Here is a 23,782-nt window from a genome sequence, read left to right as displayed (position 1 = left end):
CAGGTGCCACTACAGTCCTACCCCTCTTTGCAATAACTGTGCCCATTTCTGAAAGGTAAACATTACAACCTGGCTCATTTTATGTTGAGATCTTGGTATTCTCGCGTCCCTCAGGGAACCTAGTTTTATAGCAGCATCTCTTCCTACAGTTATCCCTGGCCTACAGATGATGGCACTGCTGAGCACTAGAGCTGCTATCCCTCTCATGAACACAAGCATCATAGCTTTGGTAACTAGAGACCTTCCTGGGAACACAGTTGGTGAGTGGTTTAGTTTTCATGGCTTTACAGAACAAACCCACTTTAGCACGCCCACTTCTCTGAGCCTTAGGGTGGTTTTATCCATCACGCACCATGGAAGCTCTTACATTTCTATTTCATGGAGTGTGAATCAAAGCGTTTGAGACACTCCAAAAATCATCCTAGTAGCTTATTATCACCATTCCTGGGGGATTTTCCACAGGCTCAAATCCTGAATCATGGGAGACTGCTCCCATGGTGATAAGCATTATCCAGTGTAATGTCCTGCTCTTCTTCCTTGATACAGCAGCCTTGGGACACATTCCCATCCTTCTCCCAGCTCCTGCTGCGATTTCACCATATACTCTGTTTCCTCCCTTGGCCAATCCAGCAGATCCCCAGCAGAAATGAGAGACTAACAACAGACCTAGCAGGCTCAGAGGACTTTGAGAGTTCCAACTGCATCTACCCAAGTACTCCTCTCCCAATTTTAGGGGTTCTACTTCCCTATTAGGGTTCTAATCTTGGGACAAGAGACTTGCTGAAGCTGAGAATACACAATTCTCTGAAACAGAGCTCCTTTTTACAATTGAGTCTTCTTCTGACTGCAGGAGACTGGGGCTTAACTGAATGCTAGCTAGAAGACCCTATCTAGGGCTTTTACATTCTGTCTGAATTGGTGATTAATCACTTTGAGTCTTTTATTATCTCTTCAACAAGTCCATGCCACTTGTAAGCACATACCCAATCACAAAGCCCTTATAATCACTCTGCCCCTCACAACTTTTAAGCACCAAATATATCGAAGCAGCATCATTCCTCTGGGTCACACCTGAGGTTCATTGACTCATGCCAAAGAAATCAAGGATGTAGACACACAGGAGTGAGTTTAAGAGCGGCAGTTTAATAGGCAAAAGAGAAAAGCTCCCTCGTGCAGAGGAAGAGGGTTCCAAGTGGATCTCCCCATTCGTGGGGAGATGCAGTTGGTTTTATAGATGAGTTTGAGGAGGCAGTGTCTGATTTACATAGGGTGCAACGGATTGGTTGGATTAGGTGTGTCATTTACATAGTGAAGCTGGCCGCCCCACCCTCATCTTTTATTATGCAGATGAGTTATCTCCCTGCCTGTTCCCTGATTGCACACAAGTGACAAAGAAAAGGGAAGATCGAGACTCCCTGTCGAAGATCGAGCCTCCCTGTAGAACATGCTTGGTCCCCAGGTGCCTTTTCCTATCGGCACAGCTGCCAGCATTCTCCTGTGCAAGCTTCTGGCTGCTTTTCTATATCTGCAGCTTGATATTTCAGGCTGCTCTTTGTTATTAAAAAAAAAAAAAGATTTTGGGGCTGCTTTTTATGAAAAGGGAAACTTTATTGAGGACTCTCTTACCCTCATTATCTGTCTAAATAATTTCATTTGAGTTCTGGTGTCAATACTGCACCAGCCCGTGAGTTCCCCAACCAGCATCCCATCCTGATTTACCTCTGCCTATGTCAATACTGCACCAGCCGCGAGTTCCCCAACCAGCATCCCATCCTGATTTACCTCTGCCTGTGTCAATACTGCACCAGCCACGAGTTCCCCAACCAGTATCCCATCCTGACTTACCTCTGGGAAGAGTTTTAACAATGCACGGCCACAGCATGCCAGGACCCATACTCAGCAGCTACCCAGCGACTGAACTTTCTCCAAATCCTGGGTTCGAGTTTCCTTCTTTGGGAACTGGAATTGTCTATCTTAGATTGGTTTTCCAAACTCTGAGCCAGAGTTGTGAGCAGAAGGTTTATTGGGGGAACACCTGCAGAACAGACGCCTCTAAGCACATGAGGACTGTGCGGTGGGAAAAGCCATCAGGTCACAACTGAGGACTTGTCTGATCCTATGGGGAGCTCTGGAGCTGGGGGGCGCATTTTAGAGTGGTGCCAAATTGAAGAAAGAGAGACAGGTTTTTGTAGCCCACATCCCTCAGTCACTGCGCACAAGCCATCCCTAGGATCGGGCATGCATTGCCTCTAAGGGCAAATCTCAGTGAGGATCCCACTGTTAGTTTCAGCGAGGGTCAGCAGCCAGGTGAGACGGTGAGATGGGATGGCTGCATCAGCCCTGAAGAGGGTATCTGCAGGGAGCACCATAATAATCTCCTTTCCCCATGTGTTAGGGGTAGGCGTGGGGGCTGCAGCATGGGGGGAAGGAGGAGACAGAGAAGAAAGAATATGGAGGGCCTTGAAAAAGAGGCAGAGCAAGTTCCACCTGACATCGTAGGAAATAGAAAATCGCTGATAGATTGAATCAAGGGTTATTCCAGTCATGACATGCTAGGTGACTGGGGGGAACAGAATCTGAGTCCAGATAGGCCAGCTCAGGGGCTCTTGCAACAACATAAACTGAAGGTTAGGGCCAGACCAGGTCATAGAATTGGGTCCGAAAGAGGAGACAAATGTGTGAAGTAGTCACAGAATGCGGTGATGAAAGAGGGATGTTAGTGCAGCAGATGGGGAGCCCAGTGTAAATGAGGATCCGGTCATAGAAAATACTGAGGCAGGTTTTCATAGATGCTGAGTCTGTGGTGACAGTGAAACATTTATGTAAATGAAACTTTTTCCCCGTCCGAAGAAATATGACAAATTTATGTGAGCAGCGGGATCTGGAGAAACTGATTTTGGAGCAAAAAGATCGTAACTAAACTCATGAACATACATGAGACTTTTTAAAATTTGTTTTGTTTGTGAGACAGGGTTTCACTCTGTCACCCAGGCTGGAGTGCAGTGGTGGGATCATGGCCCTGGTCTCAATCAGTCAAGTCTCCTCCAACTCTCTTTCTCTCTTTTTTTTTTTTTTGACACGGAGTCTCGCTCTGTCCTCTGCAGTGGTGCAATTTTGGCTCACTGCAGCCTCAACCTCCCGGGCTCAAGAGATTCTCCCACCTTAGCCTCCTGAGTAGGTGGGACTACAGGTGCATGCCACCATGCCTGGCTAATTTTTCTTTTTTTTGTAGAGTTGGGGTTTTGCTATGTTGCCCAGGCTGGTCCTTCAACTCCTGGGCTCAAGCAATTCACCCACCTCAGCATCCCAAAATGCTGGGACTACAGGCTTGAACCACCACACCCAGCCCATATATGAGACTTCTAATAGGAGCAGTGGAGGAACACGGGGCCAAGTAACCTTAGAAAATGCTTCTTTAGAAAAATAGGAAGTTAACAATAATATGTTATATCATTTTAAATAGCTAAAAGGAGGGTATTGAAATTTCCCAACACAAAGAAATAATAAAAATCTGAGATGATAGATACGCCAATTACCCTGATCTGATCACTATACATTATATATGTTACATCACTATGTGCCCCATACATATGTACAATTATTATTTGTCAATTACAAAATTGCTTTGGCCAGGCACAATGGCTCACGCCTGTAATCCCAGCACTTTGGGAGGCCGAGGCGGGTGGATTACCTGAGGTCAGGAGTTTGAGACAAGCCTGACCAACATGGAGAAACCCCGTCTACTAAAAATACAAAATTAGCCAGGCGTGGTGGGACATGCCTGTAACCCCAGCTACTCAGGAGGCTGAGGCAGGAGAATCGCTTGAATCCTGGAAGCGGAGGTTACGGTGAGCTGAGATCGCGCCATTGCATTCCAGCCTGGGCAACAAGAGTGAAACTCTGTCTCAGAAAAAAAAAAAAAAAAATTTATAAGAGTACAGAGATGAAGAAACATCAGAGAAAATGAGTAACATTTCTCAGGCAATGTCTGCCCGTTGCCTGATGTAAAAGTGGGACCTTTGGATCCTTCATTTCACTGCCTTCCTCTTGCTGTACACAGGCTTCTAAACCTCCCTCCTCCCATGCGTATCTGTTGCCATGGACAATTCCAGCTCCTCTTCACCTTCCTGGTGGCAATCCTCCTTGCTCTGTTCTTTGAGCTTTGCCACATCTTCCTGATGACGCACTGATGGCCTGAGCCCCACTCCCAACTCACATTCCTGAAGGCAAGGAGAGTGTGTTTAATAAACTAGGCACACATGAAGTCTTCCAAACCACCACCTTTATCTGTCATATTCTGCTGCCAGGACATTCTTTATCTAGCAAGACCACAGTTACTTAACATGATGCAATGGCTAATTTGTGGGAAGGGGATATTGGATACCAAATTATGAATTGGGTGTCTAATCAAGGCTGGAGATTTTAAATTTGATGTTTGAAACTCTAACAAAAAGGTTTGAGAGTTATCCAAATATTTACATCTGGAGTTTCTTGCTTTCTGTTTTTGTTTTCACCATGGTATATATATATTTTAATTTTTGTTTTATTTGAGGAGCCAAAGAATATACAATTTGTGTTACCATCGGCACCACACGTCTGGTTTTCCTTGTGCTGGAAGGAACTCTGTGGATGGAGTCTATTTCTAGATCTATCCTGAAATTCTGTAAGCTAAATGCTCATTTTTTTTTTATTCTCACTCTTTGCTTGAAAAATATGAACTCCCTAATTTAAGGGTATGCTGACAAATTACAGACAGCATTTATAAGGTAAAATACATGGATAGGAAACAACAAGTATTGCAGGGCCTAATTTAGATTAATTAAACTTCATTATCATAGGGCTTGTTGGGACATGTTTAAGTATATTGCCAGTTTCTGACTCCAAAAAGCCTGAAACCAACAGATAATTCTCATTGTTGACTAACATGTAAAGTGTAAATTGCTCCTATGATCCATTGCCTGGATTAGAAAGTGATGTTAACCTCTGGAAAACTTTAGAGCGTATGATAGGAGTGGAGCTGTAAATTAGGAACATTTACATAGTCCAGGAGGGCAGCATGAAGCAACTCCAAAATTGAGGTGAAAGGGAGTTTTGCACAAGTAGAACCAAAATGGGCCTATTGTGAAACAAAAAACCCAATGTTACTGTCACAATCAGACCACCATAGGAGAAAATATGCCCAGTGGCCTACAGATGACCCCGACTTTTTTTTCATTCTGGCAACAGGGAAACAAGATTGGTTTGCTACCCTTACAGATAGCTCTCTGTAGTGGTCTAGAGTGAGAATTGTCCTGATTGTACTTGGAGAGGACATCTGATAGAGTTATTATGATGTGGAAACACGTAAACCACCCAACCTGTATTGTCTCGTTGATTTAACAGAATTGACCAGCTGGGTGTCATTTGATATTTGAAATGAGATAAGTTCCACGAAATTAATTATAAAATATTTCTATATTGTTTTCATCTCATACAAAATCCAAAAGAATCAAAGGAAATAACAATTAAAATTCTCTCTCCTCTATCCCAAATTCTACCTGTTTTTCTTCTCCAGAAGTAACTAATAATCAGTTTCTTGTCAATGACTCCAGAGATATTCTATGTATGTTAATTTCTAGAAATTCAGTAATCATGCTGCCATCATTTTTTGATAAATGAGAATGTACTATAAACATTGTTTTTCTTCCTGATTTTTCCTCCCAATGACAAAGATAGAAACTTTTTATGGATTTTTTTTCCCCTTAACAAAACGTTGAACATCTACATCAGTACATAAAGGGTCTGTTTTTTCTCTCTTTTTTTTTTTTTGTTGCGGGGGAGATGGAGTCTTGGTCTGTTGCCCAGGCTGGAGTGCAATGGCACAATCTCAGCTCATTGTAACCTCCGCCTCCCAGGTTCAAGTGATTCTCCTGCCTCAGCCTCCCGAGTAGATGGGGTTACAGGCACCCGCCACTATGCCTGGCTAATTTTTGTATTTTTACTAAGTCTAGTCTCGAACTCCTGACCTCAGGTGATCCATCCACCTCGGTCTCCCAAAGTGCTGGGATTGCAGGTGTGAGCCACTGCACCCGGCTGTGTTTTCTCTTTTAAAGCCTAAACATTACTTCATTATTTAGACATTTCCAATGTTTTGCTATTACAAACACTTGTTGTCACTTTCTAACATGTGTAAAATGTAATTGGGCCAGTTTCTCTTTCCACTAGTTGTTTCTCCCCAAAACCTTGACTGTTCTTGCTTATTTTTATGTTCAAACTTTGAAGTCAACTTCTTTAGTTCTCACCCTCCGTCTTCCCCCGACAAAACATTCTGCAGGTGTTTTTATTTGGATCGCATTAAAAGTATTGGCATGCACTAAATTTATATTAAATTTATAATTTGTTTAGGGAGTACTGGCATTGTCAATGCCCTTCCATTTTTGTGCGTCTCTCGCTTATTTTCATATAGACCTTACACATTTCTTATTACAGTTATTCCATATTATTTGGATTTTTTGTTTGCTATTTTAAGTGGGGATATTTCCCAATTTTCTTCTGACTGGGTATTGTTTGTTTACACGAAAGTTCTTGATCTCTGTATATTAATTTTTGGCCTAGTCTATTTATGTCATTCTATTATTATCTTTAATAGTTGCTTGATTATTGTCTGTTTTTTGAGTATATAATCTAATAAACAGCAAATAAAAATTAACTTCACCTCTTCCTTTTCCATCGTGTACCTTTTTTTGTTCATTGCCAGAAAAGTGATAAATAGCAGGTGAAAGTAGACAGCCTGCTCTTGTCCCTGATTTTTAATGGAAATAGTTCTTTTTAAAAATTTTTTATTTTATTTTATTTTTTGAGGAGGAGTCTTGCTCTTGTCACCCAGGCTGGTGTGCAGTGGCATAATCTCGGCCCACTGTAACCTCTGCTTCCCAGGTTCCAGTGATCCTCCTGCCTCAGCCTCTCGAGTAGCTGGGATTACAGGCACAAGCCACCATGCCCAGCTAATTTTTGTATTTTTAGTAGAGATGGGGTTTCAACAGGTTGGACAGGCTGGTCTCGATCTCTTGGCCTCGTGATCCGCCCACCTTGGCCTCCCAAAGTGCTGGGATTACAGGCATGAGCCACCGTGTCCGGCCAGAAATAGTTCTAAAGCTTCCCCTTGATGCCCCAGGCTGACTTTACCTTGAGGTATTTGATTCTTCAAGGACATATTTATGTTATTCAGAGTTTTTTCTTCAAAAATTACTTAAATAATTTGTTAGCATTTTGAGGAAATCGTGTTTTTTTTCCTCCACACATGCATATGATTTTTAAATACACATATATTAAAATATGCAAGGCAATACACATATGATCATCCTAGCCTTCCAGGAATTACCGCCACTTCGCCATGGCCCTTCTGATGTTTGCTAACTGTGTTTAGTATTTTTTTCACTGCTATTCCTCAATAAGTTGGCCTATCGTATTCTCACTTAAATAATCTTTGTTGGTTTGGTAGCAGTGTTAATGTTATTTGCCAGCTATTTGCAAATATTGAATAGTTTGTGTTGGGGAGAGAGTAGGGTTGTGTTTCAAGCTAGACAATATTTCATTTATGAAGTAGGATGGAGAGCGTGTCTTGTTCTAGTATTTACTACGCTAATTCGCGGTCTCTTCCTCCACCTTTGTCTTATTGATAGACATCTTCCTGCAAATATGATTTGTCAGCCTGATTTCTCATGTAGGCATCCTTCCTGATGTAAAAAAAATAGTAAGCTATATTCAGGGGAGTGTCTAATACCAGTTGGTGTACCAAGGTCCATTACTGCAAACAGTTTGAGATAACACTTCCCAAGGGTATGGTTTCACCTTGCAGAAGTATTTTGAGATAACACCTCCTAAGGGTATGGTTTCACCTTGGAGAACGAGACTTTGTTTGCTTTTTCTGAGATGTGTCTTCATGAGCATCTTCTCTGCCTTTTTCCATACCCATCCATTTGGCAGATCTTCTGTATATTTTGTGGTTTGAGTTTTCGATACCTCTAATTTTAACTGAAGATAAATCAAAGATGATGCATATTTGTTCCTTGTTGCTTTGGAATGATTTTTGAGAGAAGGGGGTGAATGTCCCCTTTGTCACACCACTTTGAAACATTAAACCTCTTCCTATTGCTTTTGATTACTTAACTGTGTTTTACAGGAAACAAATACAACCTCCAAAAGTCTGAGTTCACTGATTAGCTGGGAAGTGGAAATGCTAATGACAGCTGGTGTAGTTCAAGGAATGATAGCACAGGATTTTCAGAGCTTCTAACAATTTTTTCCCATCCACCTACCCTCGAGTTCTCCCACCTACTATCCACAGTCACTCCTCTTTTTACTGTACTTTTTTTTTGGCTTTGTTTTTTCTTATCTTTCTGGCTTTTAGTTGGATTGGATTGACCTTCAGTTGATATGGTTTTTTTTCTTATTCCTTCTTTAATTCTTTTTGTTCTTTTAATGAATAGTGCTAACTTTTAAATTTATATTTACTTTCATATTTTTGTAACAAAGTCCAAACATATTCATTATTACCATCTCCTCCCTGTTTTGTTTTTGGACAAGGTATCACCCTGTCACCCAGGCTGGAGTATAGTGGTGTGATCACAACTCACTGCAACCTCCACTTCCTGGGCCCAAGTCATCCTCCCACCTCAGCCTCTGGAGTAGCTAGGACCACAGGCAAGTGCTACCACACCTGGCTATTAAATTTTTTTTTTCTTTTTAGAGATGAGGTTTCCCTAAGCTGTCCAGGCTTGTCTCCTGGGTTCAAGGCCTTGGCCTGCCAAAGTGCTGGGATTACAGATGTGAGACACCACATTTGGCCACTTTTTTTTTTTTTTTTGAAAGAGATAGGGTCTTTCTATGTCTTTTCATAACACTTAAAGCTCACATAGTGCTTATATATAGGGTGACCAGAGTTTGTCTGGGTGTGGTATCAATTTATGGAGATTTTCCAGGTGTGACAGCCTCACTTTTACTCTCAATGGTATTCTGGTTTGAGAATGTTATTTGCCATCCTACTTAAATATTATATTGCCTGACATTATTTTACATCGCTTGTCTCCCTCATTAGAACGTAAGTTCCACGAGGATAGGACATTTTTTTGTTTGTCCACAATTCCCAAAGCCTACACCAGTTTCTGGCACACATTAACCACTCTATAAACATTTGCTGAACTGAATGAATGAAGAGAGTAGTGCATGCCCCTTCGCATGTTTGAATTCTTCCCTGAATTTCTCCCACCCAAGTTGTTACTATCTAAAATTTTAGTGCCCTTCGTAAACATGAAAAATTAGTTGTAATTGTTGCTGTTCACATTCTAGGGTTGATTTTATTTCACCAGTTTCTATGGTTTCTGTGATTTCCTAAATCCCAGGCCCTCACTTTGTTTGCATCTTTTTCCTTGCTGAAATGTGCCCCGCAGCAGACGCTTCAGTGAGGCTTTGGGCGTAGTTACCTCCTGTACCTTTCCTATGTCTGAAAATCTCTCTCTCCCCTTTCATGTGAATGATGTTTCAGGTGGGTCTAATGGTCCTAATGGTCTCAATTCACTGCTTTCCTTCCACAATTTAAAGACGTTACTTCTTTTTATTTTATTTTATTATTATTTTTTTGAGACAAGAGTCTCGCTCTGTCTCCCAGTCTGGAGTGCAGTGGCGCGATCTCGGCTCACTGCAAGCTCCGCCTCCTGGGTTCAAGCAATTCTCCTGCCTCAGCCTCCCGAGCAGCTGGGATTACAGGTGCCTGCCACCAGGCCTGGCTAATTTTTGTGTTTTTGTTTAGTAGAGATGGGGTTTCACCATCTTGGCTGGGCTGCTCTTGAACTCGTGACCTCATAATCCACCTGCCTCACCTTCCCAAAGTGCTGGGATTATAGGCGTGAGCCACCGCGCCTGGCCTACAGATTCCAAATATAATTATTATTTAAGTTTTGCCCTGTTGTTTGCATTTTAAAGGTGAATTCATTTTGCTCTTTATTGAGTTGTTTTATTCTTTCTCCTTGAGAATTTTCCTCTTGTGCTTTGGATGTGTGTTTTGCAGAGGCGTCTTGAGAGAGTGCTCCCATTCTTTTTCCTCTTCTCTCTCTCTGTGTCTGGTCATTTTCCATTGCATCCACCCATTCCTAGTCCAGAACCTGGCTTTCTTGGTGGCACTGAGCTGTGTGTCAGTGACATTAGAGACACTGCAGGTACAGACATGACTCAGAAGTTAGCTGGCCCAGTGCAGTCTGCTTTCTCCTGCTACAACGTGTCTGGCTGGCTAGTGTTTGCCGTATCCTGTGGCCTCCTCTGCAGCTGTTTTCAGTGGATTCTCACTGGTAGGTAAGCCCCACATCTCTGGTAGTGACGCTGGCTTGGTTTCCCTCTACAAACGGGGCATGATCACTTGTCTTTACTCCGTAGAGATTCCTCTTGTTCATGCACTCTCTTGCAACCCCCACCTCCGACCCTCCATCTAGACTTTTGAAAATATATTTCATCTTATTTTTCTACTTGGAAACAGGAAAAATCCAAACTCTTAACTCACAGCACAGTGTTTCTTGAACGACAGAAAAGTCTTCCGAGCGTGGAGCTACTGAAATGTCTTCATTATAATTAATCTGCACTGAACCTCCCTTTTCTACTTCCTTAACACTACCCTTAGTGTTTACCACTACCCTTTTTCAGCAAACAAGGGACTTCATTCCATTTTCAACCTGCTTATACCCTGAAGCATCTGGCATAGTTAACACTGCTATTGTGCCTTCATGAGTAAATATGTAGTGAGTCTGTCACACACTAGGAGACAGGGAGACCAGTGTCAAGAGATGTCCTGGAACAAACGCTTTCTAAACTCAGATACAATCATTAGTGAACCCATGAGATGTTGAGAATGTTTCAAGCTGAGGGAAAACATGCGGAAAGGAAATTAGTCTAGAGGTATTTTAGTTTGGCTGGAGGCTGGAATTCAAGATAGCTTGAGTCAAGACACTAAACTCAAAAGGTAAGTAGGCACCGCTTAGGACTCTGTCAGCCACATTAAAGACTTAGATAATATTTTGAGGCCACATGTCTTAGTGTATGTGGCCACTAAAATGCTTCAAGTAGGAAATTCAGATGAGCAGATTTGTATTTTAGAAAAAGGTAGATTCCAATTTTAAAAATATGTTGCAGGGCAAATCTTGGAAGATGAGAGCAATGAATTAATGAGGGTTCTGAACTAGGACTTTAATAGAAAAGACAGAGACAAATGTATGCATTTGTGATAAGTAACATGTCAAAAGATGAACTTGGGTTTCTGAATGAATAGCGGTGGCTTTGTTCACTGAGATAGATAATACACAAGAACGAGCAGGTATGGAGGGAGAAGATGACAAGCTGAGTGTCAATCCACACATGATGAATTTTAAGGCATGGTGAGGCATCCGATTGAAAATGACCAGAAGGTCTTTGGGAGATCAGGGAAGAGATCCTAGTTCAAGCCACAAAGGAATAAATATTTTATCAGAATTTCTTACTTAGGTGTCATTGATGGGCTTTAAGTTCTTATGTCCCTGAAACTGTAGGCACATTTGTTTTTTCTTTTTGTGCAGGTGAATATGCAGCATGCCTAACTTACTTTCCCTCCTTCTCTTATTCCCCACCCCATGTTAAATATGACAGCTGTATTTTGCAAGTATCTTTATTCTTTTATTATTCATTTTATTTTCATATAAATTAACATCCTAGAAAAATTGAAATAGAAACACTAAATACAGTATTGCACATAGCGATCTTTGTTAAATGCCCTATTATTTCATTGGAGAATGGTAATATACACACTGGAGGGACTGAAGGGGACAGGAAGACTACAAAACAACAGGAAAATAACCACTACTGTTCCTTTGCACTTAAACTACAAACTAAAAAGTAAGAGACCATACTTTACATAAATACAAACAATTATGATTTAGAACATTGTTTTTCTTAAGTTGCTTTCCATAATTGATTTGCAAGAGCAATAAATTCTCCCCTTTATCCACAACTGTAACTTGCAATGAAGATCATTAAAAGTAATGAAAAAAAAAAAACCCCCAAAAACCCAGCTCATGCAAAACCATCACGTTTTGCATTATGAGCTGACTCAAGTCATTGTATGACGTCAGTAAAAAAATGACCATCTTCTTTCACAAATGTATAGCTATGGAGAGCAACCCAAGAGTTTGGAAAGCACTGATTATAAATGGTACTCAAATTTTAAAATAGAAAACTTACACGTAGACATGAAACTGATACAAACAATTCACTAGAAATAACATTTTACCCATATGTCTAAATGCTGTGACGTGGACTGGTTGTCAGTAGAAAGGAAAGTGTTTTTGCTGTGATGAGGAATATTCTCACAACAGGGAATTTTAGTTAATGTTTAGCATGTTCAGAATTAGTGCAGATACTGCCTCTTATACATGCTGTTTTGGTCTATTGGTATAATACCATAAACTTTTACAAAAAGAAAAGGCGTCAAATTCTCCACTGGTCTAGTACTTTTGTATTTTTATATGAATATACAGTAAAATTCAACAATTAGTGAACTGTCTAGAAAACAAAAAGATTATGCAAGAGGTCAAGAAGAAACATGAGCAGAATGACGGTAGTTTCCTTCCCACCCTCAGGTCAGCTGAATTTTGTGAAAGTCGTTGCAATGACTCATTTTCATCCTGCTTTTCATTGTTCAAGTTTTCATGCTTATCTTTGCTTTCTGAAAACAAATACACCAGATAAAAGTTATAGTTAGAAAGAACTTTTAAAAATGGGAAGAGTTTAGAGTAGCCTAAAAAGGACCTTTTTATTTGGATCAAATTCTGTGAGACAAGGTTAAAGATCTACCAATCCATAAAGGAAAAAAAATATAAGTGGGTTCTGTGTTATCTTTGACCACTTTTTTCAAGACAAATCGCCAAATACTTTTGAGAAAAAAAAAGTTTTAAAAATTTAACTTCTAACCAATATGAAAGAGTGTCAAACTCATCATTCTCATCCTCAGTCCTACATGCAAATACATAAATGTGAAAACTGAAGTAGCTGCTTCACTTCATGGTAAATGTACTCTAATCATCTTCTGTACTTACAATAGCAGGATTGAGGTTAACTAATAAGTAACCATTCCTCCTCATTCAATGCAATTATAAGATTGAGGCATCAGACAGGAGCAAAAAAGAAGCTGAGCTATCATGTAGTAGTTATCATTAGATAAGATCATTTTGATACAGAGAAACTGAAGGGATCATTGCTTCTAAATGAAGATACAATTCCTAACTTAAAAAAATAGGGCTATTTAATCATATCCCAACTTGGGATATGATTTTAATGTCTTTTCCCTTTAGACTACATTAGACTAATTCAATTTAGAATGGTCCTACCTTAAGGCCTAACTCAACTTTTCATTTAAAACAGCATCATTTACCTACACTGTGGTACCAAGTGATAATCCCTCAAAGCAGTCAACAAAACATCCTCAGTATCACACGGAAAAGCCTTGTCATTTCACCCAAGCCCTTCCCTCCCAGGGTGGACAAGCTGGCATTTTGTTTTAAAGCGGGGAATGGGCCAGCATGAAACTTAAATGAGCTTGTTAAACTCCGTCTCTGGACTGACCACTGTCCGGCAGCCAACCCTGCCGAGCCATCTGTGGATATAAACGGGGTCTGGGCACTCTGGGCACCCTGTGCAAAGCGTCACACTGCTCTTGGCACTTCCCAGCAAGTTTCAGATCCCAGTGGAGCTAATCCAACTATAATGATCACTCATGGCTCAAATACAGCCTGTGCCGTGATCTGTGTGTAATAAAGAAAGTGAAAGATGGTCTCCCCACCCTGCCCCTGCCAACATGCACATATCCACATAAATGCACACCCTCAGTAGATTCAGTAGATTTATCTTAACTTTTTTTTTTTTTTTGGAGACAAAGTCTCACTCTGTCGCCAGGCTGGAGTGCAGTGACACAATCTCGGCTCACTGCAACCTCTACCTCCCAGGTTCAAGCGATTCCTCTGCCTCAGTTTCCCAAGTAGCTGGGACTACAGGCACACACCACCATGCCCGGCTATTTTTTTGTATTTTAGTAGAGACAGGGTTTCATCATGTTGGGCAGGATGGCCTTGATCTCCTGACCTCATGACCCGCCCACCTCGGCCTCCCAAAGTGCTGGAATTACAGGCATGAGCCACAACCTGCAGCCTAATTCTTAAGTTTTGAATAATGACTATCAAGACTCCTAGCCTTCTGGGCCTGATTAAAGGCATAAGAAAAAGGAGATTCTTGAAGTCAGAAGCTCCTTATTTATGCACACTTAGTAGAAAAATAATTAAAATATTATGAGTTTGTATATATTATGAAAATAGGATTTAAAAGCCAAAGAAAATAACAAGTTAAAAATCAGTAAAGTGAAATACTTACAATTCCAGAGTCATGTCTTGGTTTTATTTTATAAAGTGATTTTCCCTTCTTCTGTCTACACACCTCCTCGGCTTCTTTTACTCTGATGGGAAGAAGACACATGTATTTAAGCAAAACCCACTTAGATCACCTCATTCTACCTTATAGTAAGCGAGAAAACCTCAACTCAATAAAGATTTGAATTATTGCAGAAAATAATATAATACACAGAAGAATGTTACCTGACATTTGAATTGAAAGCCTAAACTGTTACAACTACAGAGGCTCATTTATCTAGGAGTTCTTAACTTGGAATCATAGTATGATTGAATGGAGTAATACACAAACACATCAGAATTTCTATGCAGAGTGTGTATGCATTTCATCCTATATAAAAGGAATCTTATACATAAGTAAATAATGAAATACCCCTCATCGTCAGCTGAGAGTATGAGATTGATTCTGTTACATAAATAGGATTGGCACCATGATATAAGTTAGAAGCATTAGAATAATTAAAGAGTATCACAGCCAGGGCGCAGTGGCTCATGCCTGTAATCCCAGCACTTTGGGATGCCAAGGCAGGTGAATTGCTTGAGCCCAGGAGTTCGAGACCAGCATGGGCAACAGAGTGAGTCCCTGACTCCACAAAAAATATAAAAACTTAGCCGGGCATGCCCTGCAGTGAGCTGTGATCAGCGCCTCTGCACTCTAGCCTGGGCAACAGTGAGACTCTCTCCCCTGCCTCCCCCCGCCAAAAAAGAAAGTGTCACATAAAAATTTACATGACGGCCGGGCACAGTGGCTCACGCCTGTAATCCCAGCACTTTGGGAGGCTGAGGAGGGCGGATCACGAGGTCAGGAGATCAAGACCATCCTGGCTAACAGGGTGAAACCCCGTCTCTACTAAAAAAAAAAATACAAAAAATTTAGCTGGGCATGGTGGTGGGCGCCTGTCGTCCTAGCTACTCGGGAGGCTGAGGGAGGAGAATGGCGTGAACCCGGGAGGCGGAGCTTGCAGTGAGCTGAGATCGCACCACTGCACTCCAGCCTGGGCGACAGAGCGAGACTCCGTCTCAAAAAAAAAAAAAGTACATGCCATGCTTACTTAAAATTTTCTCAGATTAACTTCCTATACCACACACACTCAAGCATAAAAATCCCTTGCAATAAATACTTGAGCCGTCTCTAAAAACTGAGCGTCACCTAGCATGGGAACCAATCATTTAATGGATGACAAGAGAGTGAGCAGTAATAACATTTTAATGTTAATAATATTTCTCCTTAAGCATATATGACAAGGAAAACAACACTGAACTCACCAGAGGTACAGTTAAAAGAAGATGCTATTTGGAGCAAAGTCCTGCATGAATTTCTGGCTCTGCTCTTTGACACCGGTAGTGTTCTTATACCCCTGAACCTCACCATTCCCTCAAAGAGTGAAAAGGCTTCATTATGTATTATCTTCATTATCACTGCACAGAGTTGCAAGGACTGAGTAAAATTTTATTTAAAAAGTTCTCTATGCACTGTAAAAGGCTATACAATTTATTATTGTTTTAATTAAACAAATAGTAAGAAATCTATAAACTGGGTTTTTTTTTTAATAAAAAGGAGAGCTATGACAAGGAAGATAATCTATCAGGTAAAACTTATTTTTTATTACTGTGATTTTTCCTTGGGAATTAAAAATGAATTATTTCTGGAGAAACCAAAAAGGCTATGCCTTGATCTTAATAAAATGCATTTCATATAGACATTACAGCCTCATTTCCTGAAAGAAGTGAATTATAAATATATTTCTTGATCCCTGTGGCAAAAGATCTAATGACAGAATTCATCTCCTTTACAACTAAATCAATTCCTCTTTTTAAACAATAGAATGAAACAAACAACTCAGTATTGCAGCTATAAGATTGATGTTATAGTTTATATTAAAGCATAACAAATGAAAGTAATTCCTTTCAGATATGAAATGCCTGCCTGGTTGATATTGTTAGTAATTCCAGAAAACGATGACAACTTAGAAGATACTTCATTGTTACCACTTTTATTACTTTTCACCCAAGTCATAAATTGTCTTTAATCCTTCCTCTAAACATTTGAAGATAAAAACATTTTCTTTATAACAAACTAAGGACTGCAGTGTCCTCATCTTCCTCTGAAACAGCTACCAGTAAATTTAAGTTGAAGTATTTGGATAGAGAATTAAGGAAACTGTTTTTTTTTTTTTTTTCCCAGTACTTAGCCAAAATCCAGTGGATCTCCTCTTACATTTACTTGGAGCTTTTTAAAGCATTTCGTGGCTTTCAAATAAAATGTACTTTACAAGTATTTAGATCCTCAAAGCATCTTAATTTTCTCCCAATCCTGTTTATTTTGTTCTCAAAACACATTTTTGTAAGGATCAAAAGAAGCTGAGCCTAATACAAACATTTTTAATTTTACACAAAAACATTCCGTCATTCCTTATGGCAGAGACCACAAAAATTGAAGAGAATGTACATCAGAGGCCTCACGAGATCTTTCAGCTCATCCATTCATTTTTCAGTCATTTCTGAAGCATTAACTCCAGGTCCAGCACTAGGCACAGCTCAATGTAACAGGCACAATGATCTAGTAGGAGATGTCTACTATATCAATGTCTACTAGGAGGAAGACACTCATGAGCAAGTAAATGGCAATGTTGCATTAAGAGCAACCACCTAGGTTCCTATAAGGTACAGCTGTGTCCTGGAGGAGGATCCTGGGTGGGTAGGCAGGGGTTACAGAGATCTTTCTGGAGCAAGCTGACTGCCGAGCCTTGTTTAACAGACACATCTTAATCGTTTATACTTCTCTTGGAAAAGAAAAATGGATTGAACACGAAAGAATAACATATAAAGGTTGAGTAAGAGTCAAGAAACACGAAACTGAGCTTCAAGAACTACGAACAGTTCTCCCTTCTGCTGCCATAGGATTCCTGTATGCAGGCAAAAGTTCCGATTGGTTTTCAGGTTTATGCCTCGGTTTCTCATGTGTGTGATTAGGATGAGTCAGTCACCTCACCCTAAGCGCCTCTGGCTATGCACACATAAATGACCTGGGCAGCTGGAAAACTGAGTCCCAGAACCTTGAATATAGTTCCTCTTCTAATTTCGGAGCAGGAGATTCATGGAGAATTTGTTAAAATGCAGCTCTCTAGGCCAATTCTTAGCTATTCTGATTTAGTCACTCCGGGATGCTTTCAGAAGCAGCACCCAGCAGAACCCGGTGTAGCTGGCCTGTAAGGACCACCCTGAGAAACGGTGCCCTGGAACTGAGGCATTCACACTCCCTGAAGCCCCAGCGGTGCTGCCAGACAGACCCTCAGAACAACGACACCTCCTCAGTCCCCGCTGTTGTACCGGATCGCAAACCCAAACCACATCAACTTGCTCCCAAGTCTCACTCCTCCTAAGCTTCCTAGCAAATGTTGCTGCTTTCAAAAGCCAATTTTATTTCAACAAAGCTCTGACAACAAGACATTTTTCCACACTTTCGGCAGGAAAAAAGAATGCATCCCTCGAGGTCGAATGTGTTGCCAGAGTTGGCAGAAATAAGAAAAATAATGAGGGAGAAGTCAAAGACAGCCTGAGCCAGCTGCCAACATTCGCATCTTCCTACTTGGGCTCTCCATTTGGTTTACGGCGGCAGATTTCATCAGCTGCCATTCTGAGTCTATTGAGTAACTGTTTGTACGTGGTCCCTCCTCTTTCTCTCCTGCCTCACTCCTCATTCAGTGATGCCCAACATTTCCTAAACTAACTAGAAAAAAGATGTTCGTGTCACAACTAGAACTGAAAGGATTTAAGTGAAAAGGCATGGTGGAGATAACATTTCAAACAATAACTTAAAATGACCAATATGTCCTGTGTGGGAAGGAGGAGAAAGTAAAAAGAGGGACAATACCTCATTTGTAGAATGAGAAAGCAATCACCTTGAAGAGGGAAGTGTATATTGAGAGAGGAAACAAGAGCAGGGCTGAAGAAGATGGTCAAAAGGCTTCCAAACTGTGTCCGCACTTGAGTTTAACTTCTAATCCTGGTGGGGGTCTATGGATGCTGTCCAGAGACACAGCTCCTGTGCATGATTCATGAAGGTGTATAGATATATGTGTGTGTGTGTGTGTGTGTGTATACGTGTGTGTGTATATATATATTTTAGTCAATGCAGTCACACAAAGGGGGACTGACAGAGCATTTGTGAATCAAGATTTCACCCTATAAGAGAACTAAAAAGGGAAGTAAAAATTTTAAGATGGCATCTGTGACAGGCTCGTTTGAACAGTTGCAACTTCTAATTAGCAACCCAGATAACAGAAGGAAAACATGAGCAAAATGATAATGAAAAGAAACCTCATTCATCATTTTTAGTGACTTTGGGAAAAAAAATCAAACAACAACACAGAAAGCAGAGACTAGAAAACAGGAAATGTAGCATTATCTTTTAGATGGAAGAGATGGATACTAAATGGTAGATAATGTCTATAAAACTTGATGTTTATTTTAATATTTTACTATATCTTTTATTGTCTATGAAACTTCAGAAACAAAACTATGCGGAATTTCAAAGGCAAGTCCTCATCCCTTACATGGAGGACCAAGAGTCATGAAATAATATGAAGCATTCTGTATCTTTTCAGGGAGAATTTCATTATGGGAAATAACCAAAGAGCATATGGAATCAGGTTTGGCAAACAGAGTAGGTGACCAACATGAGTAAAGCAAATTTCATCTCGAAGCAAACTTTCCTTGTAGAAATGCTCAGAAACAGTGAGATTATTCAATGAATGTGTAATTCCCAAATAATGGAAACTTGCCCCTTTACGGACCTATCTTTGTATAACCAATTTTGAATACTCTTTCTTGAAACAAATTCAACTTTTCTCTCTCTTAAAGAAATGGAAGGCCTGGTGTGGTGGCTCACGCCTGTAATCCCAGCACTTTGGGAGTCCAAGGAGGGTGGATCATGAGGTCAGGAGTTTGAGACCAGCCTGGCCAACATGGTGAAACCCCGTCTCTACTAAAAATACAAAAATTAGCTGGGCGTGGTGGTGGGTGCCTGTAATCCCAGCTACTTGGGAGGCTGAGGCAGGAGAATTGCTTGAATTCGGGAGGCAGAGCTTGCAGTGAGCCCAGATGGCACCACTACACTCCAGCCTGGGCAACAGAATGAGACTCTGTCTCAAAAACAAAAACAAACAAACAAAAAAAGAAATGGAACGATTTAACTTTTAGTTGATGGCCCATGTTCATCATTGGACACGTCACTGTTGTAATGTGCTGTAATACAGGGCCACCCTGCTAAGGACTAAGGCCTCCTGAGATATATAAGGCAGCCTGCCCAGGCCCTAATCCAACACTGTACTTTGCTGGCTTTGTTTGTACTTTTTATGTCTTCTGTTTCTTCTTAAGATGATAGGCTGTGATCACTTCTTGATAGAGCCAGCATGCCTACCTTAAGCAGAAACTCTATCTCCTTTTCACAATCTCTGTCTTCTCTAGAGAAAGCCAGATAACTAAGTTAAATGGCGCCTCAAATTAGAGCAGTAAGACTCCCAGTTTGTTTCTAACAAAACGAACGGAGTTCCTGAACTTGCAGGCAGTAATTTTAGTGGTCGCAGGCTTCTCCCCAACCCCCAGCTCCCACAGACTTCATTGTTCACAGTAGCATCTAGAAGGTTAGGGAAGCCCCAAAGTCTGACTTATAGACAGGCAGCGAATCACGGCTCCATATTTCAAAGAATATACGATTCTAAGATATTGTATCATCCAATCGGCTTATTCAGCAGGTTCCCATAAAGATAGAGTAATGCTGGAATGAATATAAAACCTGAAATGCAAGCTTATCAAGGTAAAAAAGTGTGATATTGTTAATTGGTAATGACAGAGTTTGTGATGCTACAGAGAACTACCTCTGGGAGGTGTGAAGCATTTGGTGAGGAATATGACTATAAGGTTATTTCTCAGTTGAAACTGTTTTCTAGGTCTTGGGCAAAAAGGACCATATGAAAATAAAACATCTTTAATTAGTGAAACTTAAGCTCAGATTTACCTTTAAAAACATCTTTACACTAAATTTATTTTCCAAAAATAAAGTTGTAAATGTAACTTAAAGAGAAGCTAAATAAATTTCGAAACATCTATACGAATTTTTATTCCTTACAAGTAAACATTCTAAGTGGTAACAGCTTCACTTGGTTAGGGCATTAAGCATAAAAGTAAGTTCTTAAGCAAAGAAAAACTTGAGTCTAGGAAAATTAGAATATTTTTAAAGTTTATAAAATCAGAGGGGAATATGTGAGAGAATAAAAAATACTTTTTATCACAGAATTTGTTAAAACTCGTTTTAAATTCCTATTATTTTTATTGTGGTATTTTTCAAAACCAACGAAAAGTTTCTCCCATTTTGGCCTCACTATAACTAGGCTCATTTACACTAAGGGTTATTTTAAACAACGACAGTGGCTTCTCATTTCTCTCCTAATAAAGATGTATTTTTCTCTACACTCTCCCTACCTAACCCCAGACCCATTTATTGTCAGGCAAACATATACAAAAAGTTCAGTGTGATTAAGTTTAAAAACAGCTTGTGAGATGAACAGGGAGATACACTCTGGCACAGATACAGAGAAAAGAAAGCAGACATCCCTGCAGCCCGCTCTGCAGGCAGAATATCTTCATCCACCTTTCAGACCGAACGCCAAGCTGGCCACAGCCTTATCAAGGAAACAGACATGCTTTCATCATTCAATCGAATGAGAAAGGGAGCCACTTTTCTGCCACTAAACGTTAATCACTTGGTCTAAATAAGTATCTGTGGCAGACGGTTTCATTTCCTGCTGGCTGCAGTTCGGCTTGCTGGAAGTAGCCCTGTTCGCCAACGGAATCTCCCAGCCTAGGAGAGGTTAAGAGCAACGTGGAGCTGGGATGTCACAGGTCTGAGGGCCTGATAGAGCAGAGACGGATCTGCTAACAGTACACTAAAAGCAGATATAATGATCATTACTACCAGTTCACAATGTTCTTTACTAAAACAACACCATCGGGTCTGCTAACAAATTTAAAGCTTTTTTACCCAAAAGTAGAAGGAGAGAAAAAAGAGAAAGACACACACATACACACACACACATACACACACAGAGGGAGGGCATAAGGTGGGGAGTGTGTGGGGAGGAGAGACAGAGGTGGTGAAGATTCCAGACAAAGGCTGGTTAGAAGAGTCCACTTAGGAGCTGTGGGTCTTTCTCTCCAGGTAAAGACAAAACTCTTAGATGTCTGGTGGAATTAAGGTGATCTGGGGAAGTTTATTTGATGTCTTTTGGAATTAAAGGTGATTTGGGGAAGTTTATTCCTAGCTCTCTGTTCTCTCTTTTATAACCTCATGACTTAAAATACCCTCGTACAGAACTACAAAACCCCTGAGATATACTGGAAACAAAATCAACTCCAAGTCACTTATCATTATCTCAAAGAAAAAAAACTTACAAGGCTTCCTCAGGCACCTATTTATAAATTTCATCACTGAGAATCTCTGACTTTCTCAGAGAAAACACTGCGTTTGCACCCCAAGTGATTAGGAATCACAACTCAAATGAGCACAAAGTAGTTCCTAACACAAAGCAAATCAAGCTTTAAAAACATCTTTGGGCTGGGCGCGGTGGCTCACGCCTGTAATCCCAGCACTTTGGGTGGCCGAGGCAGGTGGATCATGAGGTCAGGAGTTCGAGACCATCCTGGCGAACACGGTGAAACCCCATCTCTACTAAAAATACAAAGAATTAGCCGGGGTTCATGCCATTCTCCTGCCTCAGCCTCCCGAGTAGCTGGGACTACAGGTGCCCGCCACCGTGCCTGGCTAATTTTTCGTAAATGGGTCTGGGGTTAGGTAGGGAGAGTGTAGAGAAAAATACATCTTTATTAGGAGAGAAATGTCGGCGCAGTGGTGGGCGCCTGTAATCCCAGCTACTCTGGAGGCTGAGGCAGGAGAATCGCTTGAACCCGGGAGGCGGAGTCTGCAGTGAGCCAAGATCATGCCACTGTACTCCACCCTGAGTGACAGAGCGAGACTCTGTCTCAAAAAAAACAAAAAACAAAACAAAACAAAAAACCATCTTTGAGCTGCTTCATGCAAGTGTCAGCCCTGGAGGGACTAAGTGGCTCAGTAATGGACAGTGCAGAAGTAAGACATCGTGCTGTGGGGTCCAGAGGGGTCTGCCCCAGCTCCCTGGGGGTCCGGGGCCAGCATGGATGCCTTACAGACATCGTACTCCCCTTCCTTCACAGTAACACATGCAGCAAGCCTGCCACTTTTGTCAACAATAGGAGCTGAATTTTACAGAATATTCATAGTCCAAAATCTAGGACTCCCTGACAGCTAGATAAGTATCTATACTTATGTTCCAAAAACCACAGATGTATTCCTCCCATGAACATAAAATTAATGCACAGATATTCTGTGTATCTGTATTTCCTGAAACCATTTTTTTTTTTTGTGGGGTATATGTGGGTGAAAAGAGCTGAGAGGATCATTTACTCATAAGAAAACACATTCGACCAATCACATTAATTCTCTGTGGGCTGAATCTCTTTGATGACTGTCTAAGATTCTATAAGATGCAGAACATTGTGACACGTGGGTGAGCTCCCTCAGAAAGGAAGAACCTTCCCCCATAATTTTAGAACGGCTATAGATTAGTAATGATGGGTGTGGATGAATGCTGCTGTGCACTCATTTTAAAACCAACAAAACAAATAAATTGTACACACATACAAATCATCACACACATCTGCCTCTTTCTATGTCTAGTCACAAAAAGCCACCAGTCCTCCTTTAAGTGGCAAATCTACTTGTTGCTTTCTAGTCTTTACTCTCCACCATGCTCATGACTCTGAAATGGTTTACTAGTCCCTAATCCCTAATTTTTAATTTTTATTTTTCAATGGAGTATCCCTCTGTCACCCGGGCTGGAGTACAGTGGCATGATCTCAGCTTACTACAACCTCTGCCTCCCGGGTTTCAAGTGATTCTCGTGCCTCAGCCTCCTAAGTAGCTGGGAGTACAGGTGCACCCCACCATGCCCAGTTAATTTTTGTGTTTTAAGTAGAGACGGGGTTTCACCATGTTCGTCAGGCTGGTCTCAAACTCCTGGCCTCAGGTGAGCCGCCCACCTCAGCCTCCCAAAATCCTGGGATTATAGGCGTGAGCCACCAGGCCTGGCCACTGGTCCCTAATTCTTGACAACTCGCTTATCCTTCAGTTTTCAGAGAACTTCGGAGTTTTCCAGCGATCTTTCTGGACATGTTTCCTTAATTGCTTCTGTTGCTCATTTATTAAGCTTCCTTTCAAATGTTATCCTTTCCCT

At 40.9% G+C, this 23,782-nt stretch overlaps 1 protein-coding gene across 2 annotated transcripts in view; it reads right to left on the bottom strand.

Annotated features, from left to right (window-relative positions):
• Positions 1-11,651: 11,651 nt before the first annotated feature.
• Positions 11,652-23,782, bottom strand: part of FMN2 (formin 2) — a 399,343-nt gene continuing 387,212 nt past the window's right edge. For both annotated transcript variants that reach the window (XM_025363337.1, XM_025363416.1), the window contains 2 exons: positions 14,419-14,500; positions 11,652-12,721 (listed from right to left, as the gene is read on the bottom strand). In XM_025363337.1, coding sequence (XP_025219122.1) covers positions 12,695-12,721; positions 14,419-14,500 — 109 coding nt within the window. In that variant the 3' untranslated portion in view covers positions 11,652-12,694. The remainder of the gene's footprint in view (positions 12,722-14,418; positions 14,501-23,782) is intronic.

This window comes from Theropithecus gelada, chromosome 1, assembly GCF_003255815.1.
Source record: "Theropithecus gelada isolate Dixy chromosome 1, Tgel_1.0, whole genome shotgun sequence".
In the NCBI taxonomy this organism is placed as follows: domain Eukaryota; kingdom Metazoa; phylum Chordata; class Mammalia; order Primates; family Cercopithecidae; genus Theropithecus; species Theropithecus gelada.
This window is presented reverse-complemented; position numbering and strand designations above follow the sequence as displayed.